Raw genomic sequence first — 26,949 nt, 5'->3', positions numbered from 1 at the left:
GTTGGGGTTTTTTTTGCTTTAGAACAGTGATTATTTCCAGCCTTTGACAGGTGCAAAGCTAAGAAACCTCCTTTGTTTCTCCCAGTCTGTAGATAGTTAACCCTCGCTGTTTAAACTTTAACTCGTGAAAGGTGAGACAGATTTTTCTTTCATTGTTCAGGCTCAGTGAGCCTTCCACACAGTGCTACTGAAGCAAAAAAAGACCAAAACATATTAAGTGTTGTCCTTACAACTACTGAGATAAATGTATCACGCGGTAGTTAATTTTTCTGATTAAAACCCAGCCATACCCATCAGTTCCATTTGCAAAGTGGCAGCGATGACATTGGGAGTGCTTCTCAATTTCATCCTTAAAATAACGTGACAGTTTTAAAAGTTCAGGGGAAAAACCAGAAACCCTCATGCTTGCTTTAACCGTTTTATGAGCTACAAGGAGCACAAAAACTAGCTCCACAGGCACGCTTCGAACCACTGTGGCTATAGTTGTTCCTGAGCAACGTGACTTAGCCAGCCTATTCATTAGTTATAATGAGACAACATTTAAAAATGCAATTTGTTGAGCTTCAGCTATTCCACTCATTTATGCAACTCTGCTCCAGAAAGCACAGAGTTATTTCCTTAAGAAACCATTAACATTTGGTAAACAAAGCGTATCCGGTAACTACACCTCCATCTGCAGGAAAACACAACCTGGTTATCTCCCTTCACCACCTGTCAAGCAGCTGGGCTCACAGCTCGCTGGGGCAGAGGGACAGGGGGCAGGAGGAACCCTGACATCTTTGCATCTCCTTACCTTACTGGGAGCTGGTACTGGGCAGAGTGACACCAGCTCCATATACCAAACTGCTGCTTGCTCCTGGGCACCCCTGCAATCCACGTAAAAAAGCTCAGAGCTCGCCACATCACTAAGTGTACACCAACCAAGTCAAAGCAGATTTACCAATTTCTGTAATTTACCCTTCAGGTCTTTTTTTTTTGAGCCTTGAAACATTTCAAACTAGTTTTGTTCCATTTTCCTTTATCAAACTCACTGAACATGCAGTGCTATGTACTTCAACCTTTCTCCTTGTAGCAACAATCGGTATATTAGTTGTCACTTCAAAAGAAATTTAGGATTCGCAAACTGAAGTCGGGTACTGCTCTGCTGCCGTGTTTCTTAACTGCTTGCAAAAAGTCTATTCTAAGTGTTGGTCAATACCTTATTTTTCAGCTCAGAATCCCCCCCTCTCCAGCAGGCTCAAATTTCCAGGGTATCTAATTTAGTTCTGGAAACTCCAGCACAAAATCCTAACTCTCCACAAACCCTAACTCTCTTCCAAGAATAAGACTGAAGACCCAATACAATGATATACAGTGTTTTGGCAAAGACTCTTTAAAAAGTTAGGAAGACTTTTTAAGAGCCAAATTTCAAGATGGGCAACAGAACAGGTTTTCATGTCAGACGTGCTTTCTGCCAGGACAATGAAAAAAGGCTCGGATTTGGCCAACTTACAGGCCTCGGAAAAACTGCAGGTGCATTAGCTCAGCTCAGCAGCAGGCACCGACTGTAACCGCATCCTTCAGAGACTCTGACGGCACCAAGCGCCTCCAGAGAGGACAACCTTCCCTCCAAACCCAACGCCAGGATGCAGCAGGCTGCAGCCCAGCTACCCGGAGAGCAGGGAGCCTCTGCCTCCTCTGCCTTCAGCGAGCCACGGCTGTCCAAGCAAGCCACAGATGAACTGCATGACAGGACAGAGGTGAACCAGACAAGGGTGCTGGGGGAAACAGCAACTGGCTTCGCAGCCTGGGAAAGACATTACAGTGATGCACAGAGCACCGTCACGTCATGAATTGCTGTGGGTTTGTTTTCTAACCTAGAAAATGGTGCAAGCAAAACTGTGGTCAAAACACATTCTTTAGGCTGCAAAGTCAAACGCTGAAAACGTAGAAATGCCAGAGGTGAGGTGGCCCCTACACATCAATCTTTGCTCCTTACAGTCCGCTTCCGACACGGGGGGCCCGACAGAAGGAGGACACAGACCTGTTGGAGTGGGTCCAGAGGAAGCCACGAAGATGCTCAGAAGGCTGGCGCACCTCTCCTTTCAGGAAAGGCTGAGAGAGTTGCGGTTCTTCAGCCTGGAGAAGAGAGGGCTCCGGGGAGACCCTCTAGCAGCTTTTCAATACTTAAAAGGGGGCTTATAAGAAAGATGGGAACAGACTTGTTAGTAGGGCTTGTTGCAAGAGGACAAGGGGTAATGGTTTTAAACTAAAAGAGCATTACATTTAAACGAGATATAAGGAAATATTTTTCACAATGAAGGTGGCAAGGAGCTGGCCCAGGCTGCCCAGAGCAGCTGTGGGTGCCCCATCCCTGGCGGGGCTCAGAACCAGGCTGGATGGGGCTGGGAACAACCTGGGCTGGTGGGGGGTCTCCCTGCCCAGGGCAGGGGGGTGGGAGTGGATGATCTTTAAGATCCCTTCCGACCCAAACCATTCTATGACAACACAATTATTTATACAGGCTTATACATTCCCTCGGGATTACCACCTCATCCAGCGTTGGATGGGATGGGTTTCCTCTGTTTGTGTAATGGGGGTAACTGCAATTTCTACAAACTAACAGTCATGGCAAAAGCTGGATATTACATAATTTAGTGGACTCTGGAAAGAGAAAACATGGCCTTCTAGAGAAGATACCCCATTGCCCTCAAAAAACTCCCCCAAAACAACAACAAAAAAACCCCAAAACAAAACCAAACACAATACCCAAAACACACCCAAACAAAACAAAACAAAAAAAAAGCACCCAAGAACAATACCACAAACTGACCCACAAGCCACTTCTGAAGGATGCTGCTGCTCCAGAATTCATTCATACTTCTAGATTGTACCTATACCTCTTCTGGAACATCCTGCCCTGGGTGCTGTCTGACCTGCAAAAGCAGCTATCACCAATACTGGGCATGGAAGGTCATGTCCACAGTTAACAGTTCAGAAGCATCAAACCCTTGGGAGCCCCATGTCAGATGATCAAACCCAGGGACACATTTGATCCTCCTCCCACTCACTAAGCCTTCATACTCTAAGCAATAAGAAATACCATGAAGCTCTGACCAAGGAATACTGTGAAATTAAATTAAACCACTTGTGTCAAGGACTTGCACGTTACAGTGATGGGAAGCACAGAAAAGCCATAAGGAAATTAGAGATCCTGCCCTCCAACAAGAGTTTGAAAGGTTTAAAAAGTAGTAGATACCCGTAAATAGCACCTCAGAACGCGCAATGGAAATTGTACTGCAGCACTGAATATGGCAGTAACCTTCTGCAAATACCAGCACTTAAGTAGTGAGAAATAAGGTTAAAAAAAGAGGTGGCTGCATAGCTGTTCCTCTTTTTGATCTTCACCTCAGTGCTCCATTCTGCAAATTCAGAAGTATCCTTTACAGCTGTGCACCTGCAGCCGGGAGAGAAAGGAACCGTCACCGATGGCAGCGAAGGCTGTGCATGGACGGTCACCCACCACAGCTTTAGCTCCGACACCGTGAGACAGGCAGGACTCAAGTTAGGAAACCTGCAAAGTGCCCCTGGTCCTTCACCAAACAAATTTTTATCCCCTTTACGTTTCTTGAGTTTTATGCAAGCCTAAAGAAACGCATGAAAGAACTGAAGAGAACTTTAAGGGAATTTCAAATGGATTTTTTTTCCTGCTAATTCTGCTGTAGGTGCAATAATGTGCTGCACAGAAGCAGTGACATCTTAAACCATCAGAGATGTTTTTGATGTGCTGGGGACTAACGTCATTTGACTGGAGTCATCAGTTCAACAGACTCCAGGGAAAATGGTGGTGTTACAGTAAAACCCTTCAAGAATAAAACACAGTTACTTTGGTTTGGGTTTTTTCTCTCCCCCTCAGTCATTCTGTATAACAAAACAGCCATAAACATTCCTATTTCAAATTTGCTCTCTTATTTTTCTGTATTTTTACATACTGGGTTTTATATTGCTTAAATAGCTCTCCTATGACGTAACAGAAGGCATGAAATACAAACAGAAAATAAATGTTTTTTATTAAAATGTTTGTCCACACTTGATTTATTTAAAAAAAAAAAAAAATCTGTTAAATATTTAGCTAGAGATCATTTACTGGTAAAACCTTGCCTCTGAAAAAACATTTTATGGAAGCAGTTACAAGAAAAATCACCTGCTCCCAATTAGAAGTATTTGTGATCACACATTTGAATAAAAAATATCTTTTACCAATACATCAAGAGTAGGAACCCATTCTTATTCTGACATCCTTCATGTCTGAATGAAGAAACTGATCCTCAAAGAACTGCACATAGGTTTACAGATTTACCATATTGCCTGTGAAACAGACGTCTGTCCTCCTGTAAGCCTACCACACATGAAAATTTTGCTAAAAAAAATCATGCAGTTTCAAACAAAAACGAGCACATGATGTGAGCTTTGAAAGAGAACCTAATACTTTCCTAAATAATTACTGTCACAGAAGATTCTATGGCAATCTCCTTTGTATTTCTTTTAAAATACATGTTGCATAGTTGCTTTTTACAGAAAATACAGTTATTTACAGTAAAGAACATTGCAGACAAGAGACCCAACATTTCCTGCATCGATCTGTTCCCTGGGATCTCCCGACGTCTGTCACCTTGGCAGGAGCTGAGCACTGACAAAGCAGGGCGCTCGCTTCTCCTTCCACAAACCAGAAGTAATTTCTGCTTTTGATGTGACAAGCCAGTTTAAGCCCAGGTTTGCCGGTGCTTCTGAATCCCTAATGGCCACGGGAAGTTAGAGGTGAGGGGCAGGCTGTCCAGGTTGCACTGTTTGAGGAAATTTTACCTTGAGATCAGAGTCAAGTTCCAAACTCCATAAATGAAGTCACGCAAGCCCCCTGTGATTTATACGCCAAGATCACTCTACATCGGGAAGCAAGCGCGCAGCAAGCTTTGCAGGCCTTGCTAGAAACGACTGAATGGGGATTTTTCAAGGCCTTTCTTCCAGTCTTTACTAAGAAACATCTGTAAGCCATCTGGGATTCCTTCTCATAAGCGAGCAAACAGGATGGAGGCAGTTCAATGCCAAGAAGTTTCATTAGTGGTTTTCAAACATTAATAATATCAAAGATTAGATCAACACAGAGTATCAGCTTCGATTCAGCATTGGGGCATGGCTGTAGTGCTTCCCAGTGGAATTAGGTTTGTACACACCTTATCAGTATTCCCTCTCCTCCGTACTTTGAATATTTTTTCCACTGAGAGTTAAGCAAGGATGCAAGTTTTTTAACGCTGCCTGATGCGGCAACCTTTAACAACAGAAACTGTGCATACGTTTATGGGGAAATATTTTGAGTATTAAACTAACCTGTAATTTATGACATATGCATGACTTCCTCTGGAAATTGCCATAATGAAGTGATAATTGTAACCACTGACAAAGCTACCCATGTTTCTTCACCGCTGTGGCTCTTATCACCCCAATGCCTTGCTTTATAAGGCTACCAGCTAAGTCTGAAAGGTACAATGGGAAGTTACTTTAATTGTCTCTTCGCTAATGACTTATCATGGCAGGGGAAAAGCACGTTCAAGGTAACACATTGTGTGTCATACTGGCTACATTTAGAGTAACTCCCACCGATTAAAGCTCACGCCATATCCATATCTCACTCAGATCCATAAGGAAGCAGGAGCAGGGACAGACACAGCTGCTTTGCTTAAGAATTTAATTCCTTAATCCTTCCCAATTATACCAGTTTTGATAAAAAAAACAAAACAAAATTTTCTTCTCAAAGAGATATCTAATAACATCCTCATGTAGTGTAAAGCTAGCACATAATCAGGAACCTCGAGACAGAGAGAGATAGAAAAATAATATATATATATAAAAGATAATATATATTTATTCATATATAAGAACATATTTTAAGTAATGTACAAAGCTCCAGCACTTGATGTAGCAGTACTTATTTTGATTGCCATATTACAGGTCCAGAAGAAGGGATGGTTTGTTTGTCATTTGAGTTTAGTTTGTGGATTTTCTTTTTTCTGGCTGCTAAGCGCCATATGTCTCTGTGCACAATGAGGGACATGATAAACTCACAGATCACCGGAACCAGCCCATGCTTATGAGCAGCATAAAGCAATGAATAAATGAGGCTAGTTAAACTACACGAAGAACTATCACTTTCTACACACACAATAGCAACAGGGAATTTGGATAATCCGCAAGGATAAAGAGCACAAGGACGAAGAGGGACGACATGTGTTAGCCATTGCCTGGCTACGGGGACCGCTCAGAACATAACAAACTCAGATAACGAAATCAGCCAAGAGACCGTAGGAACGATGACTGATAAAGATCCCCACTTGTATGTTCCAGTTGTTCTTACTTCTCAACCTGCAGGGATGCTACTATCTGTAAACAAAATAGTTTAACGTAATTATATCAACTACCAAAAACTATAAACAAACATGCTTGTTTTAAGTTAAAGAAACATTTAAACAGTTTCAGGAATTTAATTAAAGCACTTTTGTTTAAGCACGGTAGAGAAAACAATAGTCCTAATGGTACTTTTGAGCATCTTGTTTTCCATCTATGATACAAATTCCCTACAAGCCAGATTTAACCTAAGCCTTCCTAATACCCAGGTACTCATCTTGTGAAGTTTAAGAATCCCAGGGAACAGAGTACTAGAAGCAATGACAGGGTATTTAATAATGCGTATAATCTAAGTACGGCTGTCTTTGAACTTCGTATGTTCTGAGATGTCCTTTTGATCGTAAGGAAAGGCTATAGAGGATGACAAAGAGCATCGCCTTGTAAAACACTGCAGTAAGAGGTCCAGAAGCAGAAACGGAGCCGTCCACCCGTGGGCACGGAGACCTGTTGTAACTGAAGATAGCTGCTTTACTCAGATGGCTGCCACACAGTTCTCAAACAGTTACTGGGACGTAAAAACACAAGCACACTCGCCTTCACTGCTGTAACTCAAGTTTGCCAAGCCCAGTCAATAATACCACCCCACCACCCCCACCTGCAGGAAAGCAGCCCTGCTGATGCTGGTTTGAACCAGAGCTGAGGAGAAACAGGACAGATGCTCAGAACCATGCCGAAGCAGGAGAGGAGGTACCACCTAGTGACCCCAGACCAGCCCAAGTCCCAGAGGTACCTTTAATGTCGGCGCTACAACCGTTTTCAGCAGACACAATATTTCAAGTAAAAACAGGCAACTAAGCTTCATCATTCCAACAAAAATAAAGCTGAAATTTACTTCTTTTCCCTGGGTTTCTAAGCGTTACACGGAGAAGACGGAAAGCAAAGTTTAAAACACATGCCTCAGAGGCAACCCCAAAGGGATTTGATTGAAGGCATTACTCATTACTCCCAAACAAAAATAATAAGTTTTGCTTGTTGACATTTTTGAAAAGAATGAAAAACCACCAGATTGTTATTCTGAAATTCATCTCATGGCAGCAGCAGCCGCCTGTCATTAAAGGTAAGCATGATGACAGGGGAGACAGAATGTAACCTTCCTCTGACTCTTCAAGAAGTTTTCAGTGATGTACAGAGCGCTGGTCTGGGCCGTGTGATTTGCAAGAGACATGTCTGCAGCTCATACCAGCTCCAGTGACAGAAAACTCTCTTATCTCGCCTCAGTTCCAAGAACCTGGCGCATCAATCACAGTAGATTTCAAAAATTGAGATATTACACAAACAACAGCAGGGATCCTGACTTGGCAACTGCAGTGAATTAATTGATTTCTACTTGGTGATTTTTTTTCTACCTCAGCAGCAGCCTATGTTACGAAAAAAAAAAAAAAAGAAAAAAAATCTGTTTAATTTGCAAAATGCATATTTAAAAGAATTAAACACGCATGATTCAGATGTGATAATGGAAAACAATATTAAAACACACCCATTCTACATCCAGTATCTTTTTACTACTACAAATCTCAACAACAGACTGTAAGAACGTTATGACCAGTACAATTACTGAATACATGGGGCTGCACAGGTGTGGAAGCATCACAAAGGACAGCAGGAGGAGCAACACAAAAACCCACGCGTTGACAGCACAGGGATTAGCAGGTGATCCAGCTCACAGCACCTCTGCACGCAGCTTCTCAGGACACTATGGCAGGAAAACAAGTGGCAGCTGAGAATAAGGTACAGTCTACGCCCCCAGTAAAAGAAAAACTCGAGCCACTAACAGAGGATGGGGGGAGGATGAGGAGACTCGCTGAAGCTTTAAGGTGCCCCAGATAGGCAGACAAAAGGAGACTGAGCAAACCCTTAGACTTGCAGGCATGGCACAGGAAAGAAAAAGCCAGAAGATCCTAACCTGTTAGGTATTCTACAGGGTACAAAAGAATTCTCTAATGCCCCCCCTCAAGGTGATTTTCCCACAGCACATCAAAAGCCAACCTAGGAATGAAGGACACGTTCCTCTTGTCATCCCAGGAATACTACCACTGCAACACGTACATCGCAGCACGTCACTGCTGGACCCAAAACGTGGATGTGTCTTATTGCTTGTGAGTATGCAGCTATGAAACTGCATGAATTTCTCTAAAATATAAACCCTTTCCCCATAAGGTCTTCCACTAAGTTTTGCTGCACTATTGCTACAATGCCACACCATTAATTGCTGCAGAGGGTCCAGTGTATCAGTCAAAGATAAATTACTTTGGAATTACTCATCTAATGAGAGGTTCTGCAAATACCCTCCACTTGGATTTCCAATTCAGAAGCACTCTCTCCTGTCTCTCAAAAGCAAACATCAAGAGAAACATGCTACAACTCTAACAGATCAGCTTGTAATACTGACTAGCCGTGCCCCTCTTCTGTATGCAACCACATACCAGTATATATTTTTCCCTCTATACGTGTAAGTCTACAATTCTTACACATACAGGCTCCAGTCCATGGGTAAGTTGGGTATTTTTAACACCCAAAGGCAGCACGTGTACTAACCACGGTGCAAAGTGAATGAACACAGTTTTCAAAAGGGAAAACAAACAAGGACTGCCTATTCTCGCAGGGAAATGGGAACAGAATCCCTGAGCAGTCGGATAAGGACGGCTGGGTCAATAGCTCAGTGCGCCCACATCATTGCTATAGATAAGTTTCCTTACAAACAAATAAAGCCAAGGAGAAACAACAAACAAACAAGAAAAATCCACATTCACTGTGGGTCAGTAACAAAACATCCTATTATGCAACTTCAGATCTCAATGCTGAGGAAAAGGTAACCTCGTTAAAACATACGACAAGCTTCTCATTGTCATTCAAGTCAGGCAAAGTAGGGAAAACAATTGTCATATTTACAAGGTTTGTCTCTATTGTAAACGTATTCAATTAAAAACCAAGGGGGAAAAAATACAGAGAAAAGCATTACAAATCAGCACTGGAGAAATAAACAAAACCCTCACACAGAGCTGTAATGATTTCCTAATTCTGTTTCAAACATCTGGATCCCCCAAACCCTCAGGACAGCCGGCAAAGGTTAACGAAAGAGCACCAAAGCTGTGTCACTTCAGCAGCTTGTCCCTGTCGGGTAGGATAAAGGCAGGAAAGGCACACGTAGCATCAGCCACAATGGAAGCTCCTTAAAGCAGGTTTTGAGATGACAAAACGAAGCTGCACCCTCTACCCTGCCACCTGCCATTCCCTCCCGAAGCCACCACACAATGCCCCATCTCTGGCGGGGGCAAAGCCATCTCTGGCAGCAGCTGTGCCACCAGGACATTCCCGGCGGGGAGCAGGGGGCAGAGAAGGGAAATGGGGCAACTCGATCTGTTTTCCTCTTTCACATGGAAACACTGCACTAAGCAATGGACTCCAGCTGGAAACCTCATCATGTAAGCAATATAATCCGGGATGTTAGTAGTCAGTTACAGCCCACCTCCCCACCAAAAACATACTCCCTGACAATTTTCTCAGAATATGACAATGTCATCTTCGCATGTGGTTTCTGAGCAATAGCCACAAGAAATTCAAGCAAGACACTCTGCATCCCAACCACAGCATCAGTAAAGAATGTCAACAGGGTGCGCAATACCTGGCTTATTCTAATTAAGTGTCCTTCCCCCAGTGATCATAAAACATTGAGTACCATTTCACAACAGCTTAACTTAAAAATTTTGCAACAAACATGTTTAACTGGTATCTTTTGTGAAACAGAAATGGAAACCACAAACTGAAGAGCATGCACTGCTTGCTGTAAAACTATGAACTGTTGACTTAAAAACAAGTTGCTCAACAGATACTTTAACACTGTATTTAATTCATATTATGCCATTAACACTGAAAACCAACGTATTTGAAATATAAAGCAAATGATCCCCTTCCTCATGAGCACATCAGTGGAACAAAGGAATGAATCCAATAAGAACTGAGCTGCCATTTCAATTTCTACATTATTAAAAAAAAAACAAACATGTTAACACCATTAGAGAAAAGACCGACATTTGAGGGTTTCTGTCTTAATGTTTACAATATGCCAGGACCACTGGCAGTGTCATCTTCTACTCCTCTGGATCCTTAGGGATCTGTATCTATGTTGGGGAGCTGCTACCTTCATGAGCACACAGTATTGCCACAGTGAAACTAGAAATTCCTTTCGCATTGCAAAACCATTTAGAAATGATGTTGATTTTTCCACTCAGCCAAGCTCCACTGCAAGGGATGGTCATGAACTACCAAACACCACAACAGAACCAAGCCTTCCACACCACCACTCCAGTCCTGTACAGCCACCTGTACTGGTGCATTCACATCGAACACCTCCGCCCCCATGATTTTGCACCATCCCAACTGAGACCGCATTTATCCATGTTTCAATAAGTTTCATCATCTCAGTACACAGTGACTCCTACAAAGTTATCACACTCTGAAGCCCCAGGTTTACCATACATTGAATTTATTCCATGTTAAATCCACTGGCCACCAATGCAGTTAGATGCAACAGGACCAAAAGAGGCCATATATCTATCATATGTATAGAAACGAAACAACTATAGCTTCTAAAGTTCAGCAATTTCAATTTGCATTTCACAAATCCTTAAGTTTTATCGTCTTTATCTTGAAAGAGCATCCTCTATCAAAAGTCTTTGCTGGTTCAGTCAAACACTGTTCATACAAACCAAGCTAGCAAACGTGTCCAATACAGACTAAAGTAAAGACCACCTACTAATAGCAAGAAATAAAACATGAAAAGAGTAAATCTCTGAAAGAACACTTTCAAGTTCAGGTATTAAATCTCAAAGAGGCAGAATCTGAAGTAAAAAGTCCATTTTCTGCAGCTTTCCTTGTATAAGAAGTTAACACAACCTGGATTCAGGATTCAAGCATGGCATTTATTTTCTGAAATGATGTGAAAGAAAATTTTTCACTGTACCTAGGAGACAGCCACAGTTGCATTTTGTCTAACTCTAAGCAACATTTTTGACTGTCCTTCATTTTTTGGAGCTACAGGTATCAAAATCAAGAGCTCCACAGAGAAAATTTTCTTGTTTGACAACTGATACAAGGTAAATGCATACAAACTAGAAGTCTATTACAGGACTGGGCTACTTTAAGGGCACTGTTTTCATTAAAAAAAGCATAAAATAAGAACTAGGGGCATATTGAATTTTAATGAGAAAAATACCCTCTATGAAAAGAGGTAATCACAAATTGCTTCTACAATGAGATCTGCTGTATTTTAGACAATTTTATTTAACTTTGTCCTTTTGTAAAAAATAATTGTCTGCGTCTTCACTACTAAATTTCCCTTGAGATCATGCTAATAAACTACAATACACCCAAGAAAAACAATAGGCTTTTTCCTATTTGGGGCAAACATGTATACAGTTTGTTGGTTCATATTTGTGTTCTGTTGGTAACTCGAGGCACTAATGAGGGTCAGTTTCCATTGTGCTGTGAGCTGTAAAACCAATATATGAAAAGAGTTGATTATTTAGCCTGTTAAAAGCAGTTATCAGCCAGTATCTTTTAGGAAAGTTTCAAATTCAAACACGTACTCTGAGCGGAACGCTTCTGTAGTTAACTGTTCCTTGCTGTTGGCCTCTGCTTCTGCTGTTTCTTCACAGAAGTTAAAGTTTAGAAGTATGAGGAAATGTTGGCTAAAAAAATTTAATTCAAAATAAATAGTTGTCCACATTCAAGTCTCTCAAGAGCAGTGCACCAAGGGTCAAGATCAGGTATTCAATGCCAGATGTGAACTGCTGCAGTGCACTGGCAATATCCCAGCTTGCCTTGACCAAATACACCCAAATAAAATCTCAGTGTATCGTCACAGTCTTTACAGATGTGCATTAGCCAGAGACACAAATTACAACAAAACTCGCTGTAAAAAGCAATGTCTGTTGTTGAGCTCAGAGAAAACAGAAAATTCCCCAACATTATTGTTGCCCTTCCTGAGTTAGCATCTAACATAACCACAAGACGACAGCCTTGCACAAGTACAAGAAAGGATGCTTTTTACACTCAAGCTCACCCAGACAAGCAAGCATTCTCTGTTTTAGGACAAACACACGTTAAGCATTAGTAGACAGCCTTCTAAAACAAAAACAAAACACAAAATGTCAGTAGGGACAAGTTTAGATCATGTTGACTTCTGCATTAATCCTGCTACAGCAAGTTTCTGCGTGCTTCCCCATGCTCCCTCCCTAGGAAAAGTCAGGCCTGCTAGGACAGCAGCCAACATGCAGTTAACTAGCTAAATATTCAAAGCTATCAATCACCTGCCTCCAGCACTCAAGGCATTAACCTTTTTTGCTCAATTCATCTGCCCTGAAATGGTAAAACAAAAACACCTGTTAACAAGGGGGTCATATAATATGCAAAGCACTGATTCTGTAAAGCTCATATAACCCATCTTAAAGCCAGCTAACAAGAGCTCCTCTTCATGTTACAGAACCATACCATTTATCACTCTAATATTCATCATATACTTTATTTTTTTTAAGTACAAGTAGGCAAAATATCTCTGTTTTTCTCCATCTTAAAGAGGCCTCTCAATCTCCACTTCTTACAAAGACTTTCATAATGAAATTTTTAAAACAGCAGCGATCACTTGGCGCGGAAACTTTTATTTTCAACTTAGCCCAACAGCTGTCCCATTGAAAAGTAAAAAGTCAGCCCTGCTGGAACCAAAAATCTTTCTGAAAAATGGGAAGCAGCATCAGTTTGCTGTTCTCTTCTTCAGCAGCTTGTTGAAAAGCTGATCTACTAGATAAGTGCTCAGAAAAGCAAGAAAAAAAAGAAAGGAAACCCAATACATGCCAAAGCCTTTTTAACCCCTTAGGACTGTACTTTCTGCATGCAGGCAAAGCAAACCAAACCCATCAGACCTCTGTCCTGATCCTGTCCCACATCATTCCCATGGACCTCAATTAATATTATGTCCTCTCTCAGTACGTATTTGAGGCATACTACATACATAAGGCATATCTAAAATGCCTTAGTGTCTCATGCACCTTTCAGTCCTGGAGCCATTCTGCCACCTCCCATGAGAAAAAAAAAACCAAACAGAAATTCCCCAGCAGAAGGGAGATGAATGCCAGGTGGCAGAGGCAGCAAGAACCCCAACCGCACACCCCCAAATTAACTACAATCCAGAAAGTTCAGCTGAAGTTGCCCACTACTCGCCACAGTCTGCTTGGGTAAGTCACAGGTGTTTTTCCAAGGAAAAGGAAGCACACCTGGCACACCGTTTGAAGTCATAAAAATCACGCTATGATGTGTCCGACTGCTTCCCTTTCCCGTGGCCATCTGCTACCTCTCCACCCTGTGAGCCACAAGCTCTTAAGGAATCACCCCCGGCTCTTTGCTCCAGCAAATTCGGCAGGAGCATTTTCCACCTGCAGCCACACTGAATTACAAGCTGTTAATATTCTTAGTTCACTCCAGCATTCACATTCCTTGAATCCATACATGCAGAGGTGGATTTCAGTCTTTTCCACACCATATCCCAAGGTAGGTTTTTAAAAATCTTTATTTAGTAGCCTATTTTTTGAAGCACAAACAAACAGAAAACACATCTGAGTAGTAAGGACAAACTAGAGGTTAACCTGCTAATCGGATGTGTGAGTTTAATCAAGTGAAAAACTTTAACCAATGAATTAGAAATTTAGCACTAGTGAATTCAGAATGAGGCCTCCTTTGGTGAAGAGAAATCTTTGCCCTCATCCTGGTAAAACAGGAGAGACGAGAAATCGGTTTAAACATCCTTGTTCAGGCAAACACCCATAACGTGAGACCAAGCACAGTTTTGTCCAAATTTCTCCCATCCCTCAAAAAGGCTCAACAGGAGCATCACATGGCCGAAGGAAGCATATGGCAGAACAGCATGGGAAACACTAAGGCAGCCCATTACTTCCTTTTGCTAATTTTATTCGATCTGCTTGGTGGAAGAAACTTTCCTAAAACTATGCAATTTGACCAAGTCAGGGCAGGGGGGAAGAACTGCTTTGTCCTTCAACTAAAGATAACACCAGCAACGCAGTCTAAAGAGAATTAAATCCCCTTTTTAGTGTTGTTTGTTTTTTTAAAAACAGGTTTCAGATGGTTATACATGCATGCAAGTTCCTGTTCTAGAACACTGAAAAAAAAGACAAAGTATAGTCGTGCCCCCGTTTGGGTAGATGAGGAGGAAGGTGGAAAAGTTACTCCATAAACTACCAGGGGAGTTCCTGAATCAGAAGCCTTCCTTCTTTACCGGTATCACTGAAGTGTAATAGATTTGCATTTGTTTACAAAGAAACATGTTATCTTGCATGTTTAACAGTAAGTTTGACCGGTTTTCAATGTCTGTAAACACTGCTTGTAATGCACCAGTGCTCCAGGAGCCCATGCAGCTGGGGACCTGTGTGTACACCCCAGTCAAAAAGTTCAAATACAGATACACAAAGTCATGAAACAGAGTTGTTCTCTCATGTCCTGGTAAGATTTTCTTCTTTAAAATGGTAATCAAATAGACATCAGTCCCCCATGATCTGGCTCAAGGCTTAAAGAGTATCTAAAAGCTAATTAGCCCCTTAAAGCATCCCAGCCTTAATAAGCACTGTGGAGCTAAAGCCACTGCACTATCTAACCTCTCAAAGCATCAACAACATGGAGTACTTAAAACAGTCCCAAATGCATCCATATCAAAGTCAAAAAGATTTCCAGAGCAGTGTTTAAAAGTTGATTTTAACCGGCCCTGTTCTTGTACTTTTTCTTTTTTTTTACCTTGTTAAACATTAAACTGAAGTGCACACAAGTTTATAACCCAGGCTTTTGCAAATCTCTGCAAAATGTGGCCATGTCACACACATAATTGCAAGCAGTCCATAATCCTTTTATCTTCTTAAAAACTCTACAATGGACAACACTCAGTTCTATACAGTCTGTTTTTTCTCTGCATTTTATAACGTCATGTCAAGCAGCTTTTAACAACTTTTGCCAGAAAAATGCTGAACCTCAAAAAAAACCCCATCATGTCGAACATGTATTCAGTGTTTTCAACTAGTTCATTTGTACACTTTAACCTCTGATATAAAGTGCTTTCTAAAAAAAAATAAGTTCTTTATTAACCAGAATGAGCTACGTTATGCTAAAAAAATAATCTTAAAGTTAATTTTGGTTAAAAGTGTGTGATTGCTGAGATATCTACAGAACTCCCCTGACTGTAAAAATGCAAGCTTTGTGCAAAAATCTATCCCAGTCAAGGCTTTGGTAAAGAGACTGCAGCAGTCACATAAGCTTCCAGTTTTTCTTAGAAAAGAACTGTGATTTAAAATTCCTGTTTAATGGAACTACAGCCTCCACTCACAACTAAGTAACTCCTGTTATCTGGGGAAGATGTTTCTCTCGCACAGCAAATATAGCATATATCCTGAACACAAGCACGTCCTCAGTCTGTGAGCATGTGAGCCTTTCATCATGGCAAAACAATAAATTTTCATCAATATTATCGGCACTAATTTAGAGAGCCTGAGTAAGAAGGAATATTATCAGCAACTCCTCTTACAAAACCCATGTGCCAAGCTTCCTCCCACCCAATGAAGCTTTCTCCACAGGCATTTTTACTTCGAGAATCCAGCTCTTCCGTGGATTTCTTCAAAACAAAAGCCAAAAATTAGCTGTAGTCCTTCCTAGCTACAGTTCTTGGTGCTGTCCTATTACCTTAAGTACTCCAACATAAACACTGGAAGTCACAGCAACATACTATTTCTGTAAAATGCAACAAACTCCAAGGCTATGACACTCATCACAAATGCAGTGGAAATTATGATCTTACGCTAACAGGATCTAGAGAACAGAGAGCTTTGAAATCCTTATGTCTCCTCTTCCAGAGGTACTTCCCAGCTTAAACTTTACCGTATAAGCAGTATAAACACGTGTAAATCACAGTCTACTTCTACACTGGAAACGCATCAGTAAAAGCAAAAGGCTTTACTGCTGCTGTAAAGAAAGTGGTAATGCTGGTTTAATTCAGTGTGCAATTTTTGGTTTTGCTCCATTTGCAAAACACATATCAACAGCATTCAGAAATGTTAACAAAGAAACAAAAACCCTTCTTCCAGGGTTATCTTCACTTGCAGAGACGACGAGCAGTCGAAAGTTTTCTTGCCTCGTATCTCTGAAAAAGCTTCTGTGTTTCTTACAGAATAACACTCCTGCACTTCACATCAGCACAATCGTGCCTGGTGAACGGCAGCTCTGCAGCACCCAGAGCCATGCCTTCTACTCCTAACCGGGGCCAGAAAGCCTTCAACAATTTGCCTGGTCGAAGCTCAAAGTCCTGTTAAACTACCCTTTCAACAAATTCTGCAGGTTCTGATGCTCCTTCTAGCATAAAAGTGAGATCCCACTCAGAGTGTTTAGTCATGAATTGGTGAAAACTCAAGCAAGGGCAGAACGGGAAGCCACACGGTGTTGCTTCAGTGCTAAAAGCCCTTGGATTTCTGTCACAACTCAGAGCTATCAGGAAGAAAAGGGTTGAAAACCTAGAGCATGCCTTCAAGTGCATGCAGCAACATATACATAAGAGAACATCTTAATGTCATATTCCAATTACACATAGTAACAAAGATGATTATAGTAGTCAAATTTATTCCATACCATGAGACAAGCCATGAACACCTCAACAGCATGACCACATCATACTTCCCAAATGACATCACTTTAGCTGTTCTGATGAAAGCCTCCAGAACCCCATCCATCACACCTGAAGCAGCAAGAGAACTCCTTAGGAAAAGTCAAAATCCCTGTACGCACCAGTAACTTACAACAGCACTCGGGAAAGGATCAAGCAAGTGGGAAGATGGCTAGCTGGAAACACACAGCTGTCTCGGAATTTTTGGAGGTATTAGGAAAAGTGGGTTACATAACTGAGATGGAACAGTCAAGAAAGAGTATCAGAGCATGTAGAAATCAATGAAGCATGAGACCAAAGAGCAAAGTAACTTTATTTTAAAGGAAATTTCTCTATGTTTCTTATGTTTAATTCTCTTCAAACAGCTTTAACAGATTTATTGTGGTTTACAGAAGTTAAGGTTGGCAAATTATTGAATGCTTATTCTTGCTGCTGCTAACAGCTAAATTTTAAGAAAGATACCTTTGACTAAATAAAAAAAAAATTTAGCAGAAAATGTTAGCTGACAACTTTCTGCCACTGAAAAAAACTAAACCAAACCAGGCTACAGAGAGACACTGAAACAAACCATCACTGAACTACCCAACATCCCCAAAAATGAATTAATATAATGACATCTCTCTGGAAGGATATTAATGATGTTTTACTTATTCTTTATTGTTTATACTATTTATAAACCACCTATACACACATACACTAAAGTCAGTTAAGTTGGTCACACCGCCAGATGGTCAGGCTCAGAGCAAAGACGTCACACCTAAACATGATCTGCAGAAAAAGGATGTGACTGACTTTTAAATATAGATTGCAGGCTACTTTTAAAAAATGTCATGCTAAATTCTAAGGTAAAATAAAGTCGACTTAAATATTTGCTCATAACATTTTCTGAAGTCTTTAAAGTCAATTTGATGTTATTATGTCCTACCCTAGAGCATGCTCTCCTAGCTCTGGCCATCTCACGTGTAAAGCCCACTCAGATCACAGGACAGGGTGAGGAGCTGTCACGGCAAAGCCGTCCTGCAAGGGCGAACTCCCTCAACACAGTACCCCGCGCACTCTGCTGCCTTCTGCGCAGGAATGCATCCTCCAAAGGAATCTTGCTCTATTGTACTTGAGTAGTAACTGGACAAAGAAAACGTCTGCCATGATTTAAAGAAATAATGTGGAAGGGAAAACACAGTCTATTCTGCAAAATACCTTTAACTTCTGATTAAATGAGCTACAGCACTGAGAGAACCAATTGCGGTAGCAGACAAAAAACTACCTCCAAGTAAAGTAAAGGTCCTTAAATCCAACCGACCTCAATGCAGTTGATTCCACAAAACTGGGCTCGAGGTACTACGGCATTACAGGCTTTAAAAGCATCAGTCATTCTGCTCAACGTGACACCCTGAACAATGTGTTTGCAGGGGCAACTTTCTGTATAAATGGTATAGCAAATAGACTAATGACTGTGGTTTAGGTTTGTCAGGGGTTTCTGAACCGTAATTTAAAACTAAAAAAACCTTCTGTTTAAATCGGCGTACACAGGCCAAGCAAAAAGCACAAGATCAAGGACCAATAACCTAATGCCCTACCTGGGGTTGCAGCCATTCACTGATACTTAAAGACTCTTAAGAACAGGCCAGGGTAGAGAATTATTTTCTGTAGCATGCTTCCCTGCCAGGAAAGCTCACCACCTCAGCAAGAGTTCAATATCCCTAGAAAAAAAAATACCCACCAACTTGATCAGAGGGAATCAACATTCCTGGATCTTTCCAAAAGCTGTTAATTCCCCAGAATGCCCAGCAACTGCTTTACTAAAGCACAATAGATGTATCCATCACCAAGCAAGATAGCAGCCCTTGACAGAACAAAAGCACATTGTTTCTCCCAAGAAAAGAAATTTGTTGCAGGGATGTATTTCTAAAAGCCTACACAACATACCCAAGAAGAGACACATCTTTATGAGGACAAGTAGATCACTCCTAATAAACACCGTGTTAACCCAAATGCATTATTTCCTTTATAGATTTTATTTTAATATCAGCTTTAATGAAAATGAGATTTTCTTAAATTAATGTGTTAGCCTAAGTTCAACAAATGGATAGTGCCAAGTCCTGCCCCAGTCACAAGGACAGGCTGTGGGTGACAAGTGGAAAGCAGCTTGGCAAGAAAGGCCCTGGAGGTCCTGGTGGACACAAGCTGATCAGGGTTGAAGGCAACACCCTGCAGGGGTCCCCGACATCCTCAGCCATTCCGCAATTTCCCATCTGTATCACCACTCACACCACACCGTCACATCCTAGGGATAGACGCAGGGACACAATTCGACCCATCTCTGCATATACCACCAGATAACGTGACAGCACCGGAGCTGCTCATCAACTGCACAACCAACACCATACACCCACACCAGCTCCCATGCCCTGGTCTCCCCCCATGCCCCGTGCTCACGCCTCCCCCTTCCAAGGAGCACATGTTCTCATTCTGCAACAGCTGCAAATTGGAGCCACTGAAAAGAAGAGACCACCTCCTGCTCCTCCTCCCCCAAGGTAGGATCCTGCTCAAACCACCTATATTAAACCGTTCATTGCAAGTATTTTCAGCCACTGGGTTACATGTGCTTGTGGGATGTAGCTCTGGGAAGCGAAGGCTGGGGACAACGCTTATCCTGGGATATTTAGCAGAGCATTAAAACGTAAGGACAGAGTTACTGCAACATAACTGAGCCCCCCTGTACCAAATGGGGGCTGTCTCTCTGTGTGTTCTTTGCCTCAATTCTTCTTAATGTTAGTTTCTTCCTTCTTTTGCTTCTTTTTACTTGCTGAAAGGATTCTTTTTCTTTGCCGAGCTATAGGCTTTAGACACTCATCTCAGTCTTCAGAAACTTGCTTGATGGAGGTAGTTACCTGCTTTAGTTTATTCTCTTTATTTCCTACTTTTCCTTGAAGTAACTTTCATTTTTTTGAAGGATACTAATTATTATTTTTCAAACTCTACCTACTTATACAAGGAATTCTTTATTACTATTGCCTACCTCTGCCTTTAATCTTACTTTATGATTAAACACCTGAGAATAAAGTCTGCATAGAAAAAACCCTCAACTCCCATCCATAAGTTAATGGTCTTTAAGCAACTCTTTCCCCCCTGTATCATCACCCTGGCTCAGCACCTTCAACTTCATTGATACTGAAGATGAGCAGACTACTTCTAAGAGCCATTGTATTGGGTTTGCGTGGCAAGGTTTTCATAGCGTGGGGGCTACAGGGGTGGCTTCTGTGAGAAGCTGCCAGAAGCTGCCCCCCATGCCCGATGGAGCCCACGCCAGCAGCTCCAAGACAGACCCACCACAGGCCAAAGCCAAGCCCATTGCTGATGGTGGTAGTGCCTCTGGAATAGTGTATTAAGCTGGGGCGGGGAAGAGAAAAAAAATCTGCCCCAATAGAATACAGGAGTGACACTGTGAGAAAGCAACTGCAGCACCCAAGTCAGTGCAGGCGGAGGGCAGGACGTGCTCCAGGCACCACAGCAGAGATTCCCTGGCAGCTCATGGTGAAGACCATGGTGAGGCAGGCTGTCCCCCTCAGCCCACAGAGGTCCATGGTGGAGCAGATCCCCACCTACGGCCCACAGAGGTCCACGGTGGAGCAGCTCCTCACCTGCAGCCCACTGAGGTCCACGGTGGAGCAGCTCCTCACCTGCAGCCCATGGAGCAGCAGATCCCCACCTGCAGCCCATGGAGCCCATGGTGGAGCAGATCCCCACCTGCAGCCCATGGAGGATCCCACACCGGGGCAGGGGGTGCCCGAAGGAGCCGTGACCCACAGGCAGCCCACACTGGGCCAGCTCCTGGCAGGGACGGTGGCCCAGTGGGCAGAGGAGCCCAGGCTGGGGCAGGGCTGGGGACGCCGCAGGGACCCCCTGGGGCCGGCTGGGCCTGCGGGGCTGTGCCCTGTGGGGGACCCACGCTGGGGCAGGGGGGGAAGGGCTGCAGCCCTGGGAAGGACTCATCTTGGAGAAGGCCAGGGAGAACTGTCTCCCATGGAGGGAACCCACGCTGGGGCAGGGGCAGCGTGAGGAGGAAGGAGCAGCAGCAACAACCTGTGGGGGACTGACCGCAGCCCCCAGGCCCAGCCCCCTGCGCTGCTCAAGGGGGAGGAGGTGAAGAAATTGGGAATTAAAGCCCAGGAAGAAGGGAGGGGTGGGGGAAGGTGTATTTCTGATGCGAATGGTAACAAATCAAACTGATTTCCCCAGTCGGGCCTGTTTAGCCCCCGCCGGTAACTGCTGGGCGATCTCCCTGCCCTCACCTCGACCCACCAGCCGCACGTTACCTTCCGCCTCCCCTGAGGGCTGAGGAGGGGGTGATCGGACAGCTTCGGTGGGCACCTGGTGTCCAGCCAGGGTCAACCCACCAGAGCTACACAAAAAGGCAGAGATGACACTGTCAGCTGGGTTCTTATCAGCTACATACACATCCGCACATCTGACGCAAAGGTTTAGAGAGTTTGCGAGTGCTTTTGTTTTCTTTTTAAAAGAATGTCAGATCATAAAAGGTTGAACCTACAGGACTTGCTGGGTTCTGACACATCCTTTGGCAGACAGCATTAGTGAGGGATCAGCTTCTCAGACAGTTGTTCTTCAACCCGCAGCGTGAACACACTACCACTGGTTCGAATCAGTGCATTTCAAAATCAGATTTGCAAAAGAAGTTACATAGCAGAAACTTGATGCAAAGGGCAGAGAATAAACAAAACCGAAAATACTTCTCCCAGGTGACACTCATAACACTTTCAGGCTGACTTTTTTTTATTTGAAAAAAAGAATTTTACTGTACTGAATATTAATTTTTCCACTCCAAGTATGTTTGCTTTGACAATCCACATACTGTTTAATCTGTTACTGAACCAAGAAAAACAAAGATCTCCATAGCTACCAACAAGCTGTTATGATAGGATATGATGGCAGTTGTTTGGGCAACACAAAACTTTCATGCACTGGGTTTGTTGCTGTAGCAAATTAAAATGTATTTGGGAACAGTTATGTTCTTTAGAGATACCAGCTTTCCTCACTCCTGTAAAACCCAGATGCAGTGGTAGCTGCTCTTTTTGGAGATGAAGGATGTCTAAATCCTTCAGTTCCAAGTCCCATGAAAGGGCACCCACATATGGTTCTCTCCCCTACATTTACTGAGCATTATAAAAAAAAATAAAAAAATGGTCAGAAACAACAAAAGTTGTCCTTCTCCATAAGGAGGAACTGCCAGGAGCTGAGTGTGGAGAAGGAATGCATCCTATGGGAAAGGAGTGACCCTCAGCCAGGAGAAGAAACTGAGAACCACCCGAGCAGCCGTGTGTCAGAACAGAGAGAGTAGAGGGTGAAGTAAGGAAAAAGAGGAATAAAGCCAGGCTACAAATAACATCAGGCTCACTAATAGAGCAGCAACAGAAACATGAAGTTCAAAGAAATAGTTTTGGTCATTTGCTTTTAGACAGACCCTCTTTCTTAACCAGCTCTATTCTACTGGTTAAAGGACACACACCATACCACATCAATTCTGGCATAGGATTAGTAAAATAGAAAGATGGCCACAACTGAACTGGAAAAGATCTTGTCGTCAGTTCTGTTGGCCAACACACACTAACTGGAAGTATTCTGGGAACAGCTTTTTTTTTTTTTTTTTTTTGGCAACAGTAAAAAAAAAAAGCCAAAAAGCCAGTCTCATCACCAAGTGCAACACCAGCAGTCAGGAAGCGAAGACCTCGGAGGGGTGGGGGAAGCTTTGCTGTGCCCACCACCACAGGCACACGGTTTCTGTTCCAGGTTACAGCCCCGGGACACTGTCAGCAACTCCAGCACCACAAGCAGAGACTTTATACCCAGCCTCTCCCTCCCCTCGACTTTCCTGAGCATGCTTCCTAAGAACTATGTGCTTCTAACCAAAATGGATTTCAAACAGCCCATCCACAGTGCGCCACACTAAACAATCAACTGCATAAATAGCCACACTTGTTTACTGAAGGCAAAACCTACAAGAAACATGCCACAATATTTATTTATACTGGGCAATGACAGCTTTTCCAGTTTTCCAGTACAGGTTTTCCAGTTACTCTCAACACAACTATACTTCTGCAGAAGTCAGGGGCAGAAGTTGCTACCATGTCATAGGAACACATTCTTCACAAGACTTCTGTCCCAGGTTAATCAGTTCACCTTTTATGAAAATGTACAGTGAAATAGCTAGTTTTAAGTATGTACCTGATAGCCTTATAACTGAAAGGGCCTGATTACATAAAATTTAAGATGGGGGAGGGGGGAACAGCCTAACAATTCACATTTTTAGAAAAACAAATATCCAACTCCCCAGCTGACAATGACAACATCTGCCTTGAAAAGTAATATGGAAGCCCCTGAATAGCAGCAGTTCTGCTAAAAAAAAGTCTTGATATCACTTGAAAGTTACAGCTAATTAAAAGAAATACACTGCACCTTACAAATCCATTCTAGAAAATACAACATTGTATCACTCAAACTCAGCATGCTTCTTGCTCTAGAACACAAAATTACCTCTAGACTGGAAAGATGAAGTTTTTAAAAATAAATCATGCAATATTCATTGATAATTAAGTATCTTTTTAGGGAAACAACTTACTTGATTGAGTTTCTGAAGTGGTCCTCAGCAGGATTTTTTACGGTACAACTGTTCAGCAACCATAAGTCTGCTTCAGCAGAATTGTCTAGAAGACAGAAAGATACAAAACTGTGTTAAAAATTACCCAACCTGTCAACTCCTACTTTGTATCATATAAAAAAATTCCGCATTATCAATAAGTTTACTATTTGCAAAATGATTTTCTATTCAACATTTAAAACAATTACATTCTTGGAAGGGATTTTTTGTTTGCTCATAGTTGCTGGTTTGTGTTTTAGAAAAAAAAAAAAAAAAAAGAACAAAACCACACACCAGCATTTCCATTATTTCACTCCCCCCACCCCCCCCCCCCCCAGGAAGAATGAACATGTATCTCATCTACCAGCTGAGATGCAACTAGGTTGCACGTCACAGAACACAAAGTTAAGAAAAGTGGTCACTACTCCCAAAAACACCAAGTCCATGGAAAGATCTGGACTACACAAAGGCAAAAGATCACCAAAAATGCACAAAGGTGCTTTTTAAATAAGCGGTCAACAAAAGCAGGTTTCATTAAGAAAAAATCCCTATGTCAGCTCTACTGTGAATTAGTACAACAAAAGAGACAAATCAGACTTTTTCGAACACTAATCTCTACTGAGGAGAAAAGTCAGAATAGCCAATTTGGAAAGAAACACGTGTATTTCTGGTTTAGATTATATCTTAGTTATGGTATAATTCAGCAATTTTCAGACAAAAGATATCCATGCAGCCAGTATCTGCCCCCATTCAGATAAGCAATAGTTTTCTTCGAAAACCAAACCCTTCTGTATGTCCACAACCTATTGATATCTAAATGCATTAACAGAACTGAATCCCAGAATTACCTGCGGAAGCACAGCTAACAAACTCTAATCCTGTAAAACATGACCCATTGTACAGAATTACTGGCATAGTTATTTTTGTAGCGGAGTAACAACTTCATTTTTTAAAGAAAAGGATGGTGATAATACACCTCAAATATTCAAGTGCTCTAGCATTCATCGGAATAGCTCTGTATCACTTTGGGTAAGAAAATGTGTGTCGCTTGCCACTATGCAGTATATCCCGAGTATCTAAGCACTGACTGAGGTATTGTTAAATAACATAAGCCAATGAGCAATGAATAGAGCTAAACCATCCTTTTTAGGATGCCTGATTTGAACTGACACCCTGCTAAAGCAGAAGAAAGCTTGCAAAGATGTAAGCATGTTTACATATGCACTCTGCATGAACGTATCCACACAGGTGAAAATATCCTTTTCCCCATACACATACTTATGGCTCTAAAGGCTAAAGTGAAAAATCTGTCCTTCTGTCTCACTGCTGTTCTCTCCAAAGAAACAATCTTTTACAATTAACTATCAGTCATTTAACCTAGGAAGCAGGTAGAAACAAAACAGCACATAAAAGAGCAACCAAAGGACATACATTAAATAAGAGAAAGCATGCAGAAGGTTTCTAATTTCTGTTGATAAGAGATCACACCGTTACCTTGGATCAAACACTGGCCTCTTTATGACAGGGAAAGGCTACAAAGTGTTGATCAAAAATAACGTTCAGACCTTTAGCTGTTTTAAACATAAAGCAAAGGTACCAAGACCTGACCCTGCCTTGACAGGCTAGGAAAGAGGACCGAGTCCAGTTTTACCCCATGCAGAACTCCAAACAAAAACAGAACGAGCCAAAGAACCTCTCCTCCAACCCAGGCTGCATGAAAACAACCTTTTCAGACTAATGAACATCCTATTACTGTTAGATAATTATAGATGAAAAAATTAATAGGAATTACATGCAGAAAAGCGAAGAAAGGTAGTGTCAAAACCAGAAAAAGGGTGAACTCTTGGCCCAGCCAAATTCACCAAGTATGAAAACAACCAGATTTTTTAAACGGTTTTCCAGTAGCACTACCAAAAACTGTATTTCTTACTCTTTTCAGCACCATAAAACATTTATGAATTCAGCTCCGCTCCCATAACACACCCACCTAGAATCACAGAGGGACTAAATAACAAGAGACCGGCACTGTAAGCCAGACGGGAGCTGGAAATACATTTAACAGCCAGGAGTGTCAGTAGCATCACACATCGCTGCAGAGCGTAACAATTTTCAAGAGATGTCTTTATTCAGAGGAGCAATGCCTCACTGCAGAGAGCACCAGCTCTGGGCTTGGCTTCAGTCCCTCCTTGCACTGCGGTCTCCATGCGGGAAAGAAAAGAGAACCTCACCGTAACAGTACTTCTCCCCTAAAGCCAAAATAAAGCCCCTTTCTTCAAAACATCACTGGAAAAACTAACACGTTTCTGTTTAGAAAGACCTTACAGACTAACTCAATAGGAATCTTTTCCTACAGCAGTTTGGATTCCAGGCGATTAATATATTCTAGCTCCTTGATCAGGAGTCTGAGGGACAACAACTGCAGCACTTGCACATATTCAACCTGTAGGAAAAAAATCTCCCAAACACATTTAAATGGGTTCCTTCACAGGTTTCACCCCCTGCAGAACAGAAGGTGCAGAATAAAGGCTTCTGCAGAACAGGATCTTCTGAGCAGTTTTGGGAAAAGGAGTCTTATTAATGTATACATCTAAAAATCACTTCAGAAAAATAGAGATGTAGCAGAGGCTTGTCCTCTGCTTACAGCAATCACAGAATCACAGAATCACAGACTGGTTGGGGTGGGAAGGGACCTCTGGAGATCATCCAGTCCAACCCCCTGCTCAAGCAGGGTCACTGGAACAGGTTGCACAGTCACGTCCAGGCGGGTTTGAATGTCTCCAGAGAAGGAGCCTCCACAGCCTCTCTGGGCAGCCTGTCCCAGTGCTCTGGCAGTTCTTCCTCATCTTCAGTTAGAACTTCTTGTTTGTGCCCATTGCCCCTTGTCCTGTCACTGGGCACCACTGGAAAGAGCCTGGCCCCGTCCTCCTGGCACTCGCCCTGAAGATATTTGTAGGCACTGACAGGGTCCCCTCTCAGCCTCCTCTTCTCCAGGCTGAACAGCCCCAGCTTCCTCAGCCTTTCCTCCTCATGGAGATGCTCCAGCCCCTCATCATCTCATAACCTCTGCTGGACCCTCCCCAGTAGCTCCCTGTCTCCTGAACTGGGGCGCCCAGCACTGGACCCAGCACTCCAGATGTGCCTTACCAGGGCAGAG

At 42.5% G+C, this 26,949-nt stretch overlaps 1 protein-coding gene across 1 annotated transcript in view; it reads right to left on the bottom strand.

Annotated features, from left to right (window-relative positions):
• The window catches only part of CDKAL1 (CDK5 regulatory subunit associated protein 1 like 1), a 427,152-nt gene that overhangs the window by 331,558 nt on the left and 68,645 nt on the right, over positions 1–26,949 (bottom strand). The window contains exon 5 of the mRNA XM_055705480.1: positions 23,778–23,862. Within this exon, the coding sequence (XP_055561455.1) occupies positions 23,778–23,862 (85 nt within the window). The remainder of the gene's footprint in view (positions 1–23,777; positions 23,863–26,949) is intronic.

The sequence above is a fragment of the Falco cherrug genome, chromosome 3 (genome assembly GCF_023634085.1).
Source record: "Falco cherrug isolate bFalChe1 chromosome 3, bFalChe1.pri, whole genome shotgun sequence".
In the NCBI taxonomy this organism is placed as follows: Eukaryota; Metazoa; Chordata; class Aves; order Falconiformes; family Falconidae; genus Falco; species Falco cherrug.
Note: the sequence above shows the minus strand (reverse complement) of the source record. Positions and strands in the feature narration are given on the sequence as shown.